The following is a 5,775-nucleotide window of genomic DNA, read 5'->3' on the forward strand; positions in this document are numbered from 1 at the left end:
GGTGTATTATATGTATATGTGTATTATATGTATATGTGTATTATATGTATATGTATACACACATACACACACACACATACATAGAGAGAGGGAGAGAGAAACAGCAAATGACAACAGGAGTTAGAGATAGGGGAAGAGAAACAGAGATTAAAGAATAAGACAAATATGGAAAACGTTAATATACGGGGAATTAGGGCAAAAGATATATATAGAGGAATTCTCTGTACTACTCTGACAACTCTTCCGTAAGCCTGAAATTATGTCAAAATAAAAAAACTAAAAAATTTTACACAATACAGAAAATCAGATACTTCATAAAAGAATCAAAGATGAGAAATTATTCAACCACTTAAAATAAGGAAACACCATTTTTTTGCTACGTAATTGGCACTAAAAACGTAGATGACAATACTCAGTGTCAGTGAGATTCTAGAGAACTTGGTACTTCCATATTTTGCTGTTAGAGTAATAACAGGTCCAAAAAAAAAACATACAGATTCTAATGATTCTACGGCTGGGACTCTATACTAAGGAGATAAATACTAAATACTGAAAACTCATGATACACTACAGCTTTATTTAAATAATGTAATCACTACAGCCTTAATGCAAATTGTAAATTGGGAAAAACTTAAGCACAACACAGGGAGAGTTTAAGAAAACAGATATAATCACTCATAGGAATTATTCAGTTAACCAAGTATAAATAGTCTATAAAAACTAAGTAAACATGGAATAGCGCATGCAACAGACATAATATGATAAAGTAAAATTGTATGAACAGAATAATTACAAAACATGGTTTTAAAAATATCTACACACAGGGACTTCCCTGGTGGTCCAGTGGTTAAGACTCCATGCTTCCATGCCACAACATTGTTATAGTATCTGTAGGGTGGTGATATTGCTTAATGAGGCTGTTTTCCTTTTCTTTACCTTTCAAATTGTCAGTAACTTTACTATTTTAATACTGAGGAATATGCAACTAATAATAGAAAATAAGCTTAGCTACTATTTTAACATTAATCCTTTGTGTTTACAAAATGCATCTGGAAATATTTCAGAGGGAAAATAAGGGGGAAAAAGTCATGATAAACTAATTTATACAAATACCTTTATTTAATCTTTAAACATATATCACAGTAAACATGTGAGGGAGGAAGCTGCTCAAGTCCAGTAGGGAACAGGTTACAAAAGGTACATTAAAAATATTCAGACTGAAAGCATGAGCATCGTTACATCCTTTCTCAAAGAACAAGCACATTCTATACAAATGATTGTGACAAAGAATTTTAAAGTTCAAGAGCCTGTCACAGTAATGAGGTAAAATATGGACAAGAGGAGTCTTGCAAGCATCTCTCTCGTCCAATACTCACTGAAGTCTCATTCGTTTTTCAGGGGGGCCTTTAGTGCCCACAGTCTGTTGAACGTTCTTTGTGGTCTCCTTCTCCTCAGATTTTACAGTTTCTGGTATAGGTTCTGCCTCTTTCTTTGTCTGATCCACTAGACATCAAAAGCAGATATTTTTTGGAGGGGGAGGAGGGTGGAGGGATAAGACCAATTTAGACAACAGTTAATGTGAATGGTTCAGACTCTCAAATTAATTTAGAACTACTTATCTCAAGTTCTAAATGTAGCTGTTTCATCAGGCAGATGTATAAGAACCAATTTACCAACCAAAAACCTGATAATACAAGCAAATTATGATACTAGACAAAAACACATGACATTTAAATAAGATATTATGCATAAAAAAGATACATAACTATTCTATGCCAGGTCAATGGATAGTCCAATACCTATTCTCAATGATGAAACAGAAGGCCTTTTTTCAAACTTTTGACAACTTCGAATCACCTCAGCTTCTCCACACACCCTCAATACCTGTTCATCCCACTCCAATGCATCTTTCAAATACTAATATCATTACCACAAAAGCACCACCTTTTGGCCATCAGCAGATCAAAGGTTAGGAGTAACAAACTAGCATTAGAGTCTAAAAGGACAAAATGATCATAATTCACCTCACATGTTGATTGTTACTGAGTTAAACAGGCTGTTTGGTCTTATTTCAAGTTTGATAAGAATTATCAGATGAACCATACCTGGGACAGGCTTTTCTCCAGACTTTTGCTGTAATTTAAAAAAAAAAAAAAAAAAAAGTGGGGAAGAGGGGTGGAGGAAGAGGAAGAGGAAGAAGAAAACAGGGCAGGTTAGCAAAGCTTTTTGCTTCTTGATGTCATAATTTTCATTAAAATTACACCTGCATGCGAATTATATTATAAATGACTTCATGAAGAGGAACTACTATCCATGTACCATAAAAAAGTAAATTTATCATTTTCTACTTCTTATTCCCGTTCCAGAAAAGACACAAATCTAAAACTAGAACAAAAGAATCAAACATAAAAAAACCCTTGAACATCAACAAAGCCCTTTGCCTCTGCACCGAGGCTACAATGCTTTATAAAAAGTAGCTAAGGATGGGCTTCCCTGGTGGCGCAGTGGTTGAGAATCTGCCTGCCGATGCAGGGGACACGGGTTCGTGCCCCGGTCCGGGAAGATCCCACGTGCCGTGGAGCGGCTGGGCCCGTGAGCCATGGCCGCTGAGCCTGCGCGTCCGGAGCGTATGCTCCACAACGGGAGAGGCCACAACAGTGAGAGGCCCACGTACCACAAAAAAAAAAAAAAAAAAAAAAAAAAAATAGCTAAGGAGGATCCAATGAGAGGGAATAATGGAGACTTTCAAGACTCCAGAGGCTTATTTGCATAGGGGATATGAGCTATAAGTAAGTAGAATGAAATTTGGATGTCTGACTTTTAAAGTTGGCAGGTATGGGACGTAAAGAAAAAGAGGTATTTTTCTATGAATATAAGGCTTCTTTTGAGTGGACTATTAGACATCAAAATGCAGGAAAAAATGATGGGGGCACTAGGAGTCAGGAACAAGGTCAGATCCTTTATCCTGCACAGCAATTCTTTTACTTCAGTGGGCCCTGTCATCTCCCTGTTCTCACTACCCAAGTTAAATGCTTTAAAACACTTTCCTCCTCCTCTCCCTCCTTCTTCCTCCTCAAGGTTCACAACCTACCCCTCACCCTCAGCCAATAAGGGTGTCAATGCCCCAAGTTCTCTCCCATCTACCTACCTCCAAACTTATTATACCTTTATATACAGATATATATACATAAAAAATACCTCTCTATACTTCCCTGTCATCTCAGAATAAAAGTGTTCTCTTCATTTTTATAAAGTTTAATGCCTCCATTTGTTTTCTGAATTTCTTTCTGAATTTACATGCCCTCCTTAAGCTTCTTATCTATTCCTATGACTAGAGACTACACAATTTTCTGATGTCACATGATCCAGATTCATGCTACAAACTGCCTACTCGCCCACGCCAACTACAAGTTCTGGGAACCATTACACTTAAGACCAAAACTGAGCTTCCCATTATTACCCATTGTGCAGAAAAGGTTAACATAGAAGGCCTGAGCTACTATCCTTAGAAGGGCCAGGCTGCAAGGTTGGCCTTTGGCTGGTATCTGGAAATTTGGATTTCAGGAGGGTTCCCAGCATTTTGTAACTGATAATGGCAGTTCATTATACCTAGACTGTTTGTATAAAAAAGTTGTTTTTGCTGAATACCTGCCTTCCTTCAAAGAATGTGGAATTTTGGTATATGCTAGATAGAAGGTACCTACCTGAAAAACCTCCCCCCAAAACGTGGGCACCAGGTCTCTAATGGACTTCCTTAGGCAGAAATATCACTTACATGTTGCTGCATTTTCACTGTTGAGGTAAGAGTGTATTCTGTAGGACTCTTCATGGGAAGAAGAGAGTGTAAGGAAGCCTGCAGATGGAATCCTCCAGACTCCACTAATGCCTTTTTTCCTTATATCTGGCTTGTATAGCCCTACTATGTCACTGTAATAAATTCTGTGAGTCCTTCAAGTAAATCTCCAAACATGGGGGTGGTCATGGGAATCCCCAACACAACAACATTATTACCTGTTTTATGAACATATTAGGACTTAAACATGTCTAAAGTAATTTGAGGGAACAAATAATTTTTCTTTACTTTAAAACAGGAGAGGAAATAGATGGTGTAACATTGAGGAATGAGAAATTGAGAGGGGATATTCTTATACTGCTAGCACTGAACCATTTGAACTATACTGGACACTGGACCATATCCAGACATTGAAATAATGTCATTACCTACCTAATGCACACTGTCTAATCTTTTCTAGTGAACACTGTCACACAAACTAGTAGGATGTGGTTTAAGATGGGAAAATAGAACAGAGGTGGCCTTTCTGACAAAATTTATTAGGTAACTTTGGAATAAACCCAACTGAAGCAATATCCTATGGTGTCCTAGCAGTTTCTGAAAACAGCACTGAAAAGACATTCATAATAAAAGGCACTGAAGGCCTGAACTCCTATCACATCAGTTTTGTTTAACTTTCAGTAGTTACAAAAGTTAAAATATGGAAAAAGGAGCTTCAAGGAAAAATGCAGGACTTCTCCAATATTCTCCTGAGCAGCCCCATAAAGGGGCAACATCCCTCGGATCCAGAAGTCCTAAGCTACAAATGGCTCTGGGAGACAAAATAGGTAAATAGGAGCTCACAGAAGGCTTCAAGGAGACCAAGAATCTATTTTCTTCTCCAGATCTGAGGAGAAATGCTGTGGGTTGGAGAAACAAAGAGATTATTAAAAGTTCTAGAGAAAGCCTTCCTTCTCCTAGTTCTGCCACACAGAGTTGACATACTCTCTCTTTGTGAGTTGGCTTTTGGCCCCTGGATGGTTAAAAGAAGGTGAGGTTCTGGAAAATAACAACTTAAGGGTGACTATGGCTAAATCTTTACAAGAAAAATGTAAAAACTCACTGAAATGATATGTAGTCTGCAACCTGCTTAAAATAATTGGGAGGAAATAAGGGAAGAAGAGAGAAAACAAGATTGGCCATGCCTGATAACTGTTGAAGCAGGATAATAGCAACAGGTACATGGGGGTTTCATTTTTTATTATTCCCTCTATTTTTATACACGTTTCTAAATTTCCATAACTTTCTACAAAGTGAAGCTTTTTTGTTTTAAGATTCAAGAGAGTCTTTGAGCTTTCTACACTGTCCAGCCTAGCTCACCAGGATAGAACAGTATATGGAATTCAAGTCAGGACCCCTAGCCAGAGAAAAAGGAACTGTCATTCAGCTGCAGTACCACAGAACCCAAACACAGCAGTAAGCTATTGAATGTTCTGGAGGTTGGCTAATGAAAATAGAACCCCTAACAACTATATTTAACCCCAAATTTGTTTCTTTTCCTATATTCTGAATTTGGGTTCAACACCAAGTTGATTCTAATCCTAGGCCTGAAACCTCAGAATCAACCATAATGCCAATCTCTCCATATCCAACTACCAAATTTAGGCAATGCTAAATCTGAAATATATCTTGAATCTGTTTCCTCTCTATCTATGGCCACAGAATTAATTCAGGCTTTCCATAATCTAACTTCCTTGACTCCAAACATCACATTTTTTTAACATCTTTATTGGAGTATAATTGCTTTACAATGGTGTGTTAGTTTCTGCTTTATAACAAAGTGAATCAGTTATACATATACATATATCCCCATATCTCTTCCCTCTTGCATCTCCCTCCCTCCTACCCTCCCTATCCCACCTCTCTAAGTGGTCACAAAGCACCGAGCTGATCTCCCTGTGCTATGCAGCTGCTTCCCACTAGCTATCCGTTTTACATTTGGT

General features: G+C 37.7%; 1 protein-coding gene across 2 annotated transcripts in view; it reads right to left on the bottom strand.

The window, feature by feature from the left end:
- Positions 1-1,097: 1,097 nt before the first annotated feature.
- MED6 (mediator complex subunit 6) overlaps positions 1,098-5,775 on the bottom strand; it is a 19,045-nt gene continuing 14,367 nt past the window's right edge. The window contains exons 7-9 of one of the 2 annotated variants that reach the window (XM_028496106.2): positions 4,637-4,692; positions 2,106-2,133; positions 1,442-1,503 (exon numbers count right to left, since the gene is read on the bottom strand). In XM_028496106.2, the coding sequence (XP_028351907.1) occupies positions 4,645-4,692 (48 nt within the window). In that variant the 3' untranslated portion in view covers positions 1,442-1,503; positions 2,106-2,133; positions 4,637-4,644. Of the gene's footprint in view, positions 1,504-2,105; positions 2,134-4,636; positions 4,693-5,775 lie in introns of both variants that reach the window. The other variant, XM_028496105.2, reaches the window with a different exon arrangement.

The sequence above is a fragment of the Physeter macrocephalus genome, chromosome 11, assembly GCF_002837175.3.
Source record: "Physeter macrocephalus isolate SW-GA chromosome 11, ASM283717v5, whole genome shotgun sequence".
In the NCBI taxonomy this organism is placed as follows: domain Eukaryota; kingdom Metazoa; phylum Chordata; class Mammalia; order Artiodactyla; family Physeteridae; genus Physeter; species Physeter macrocephalus.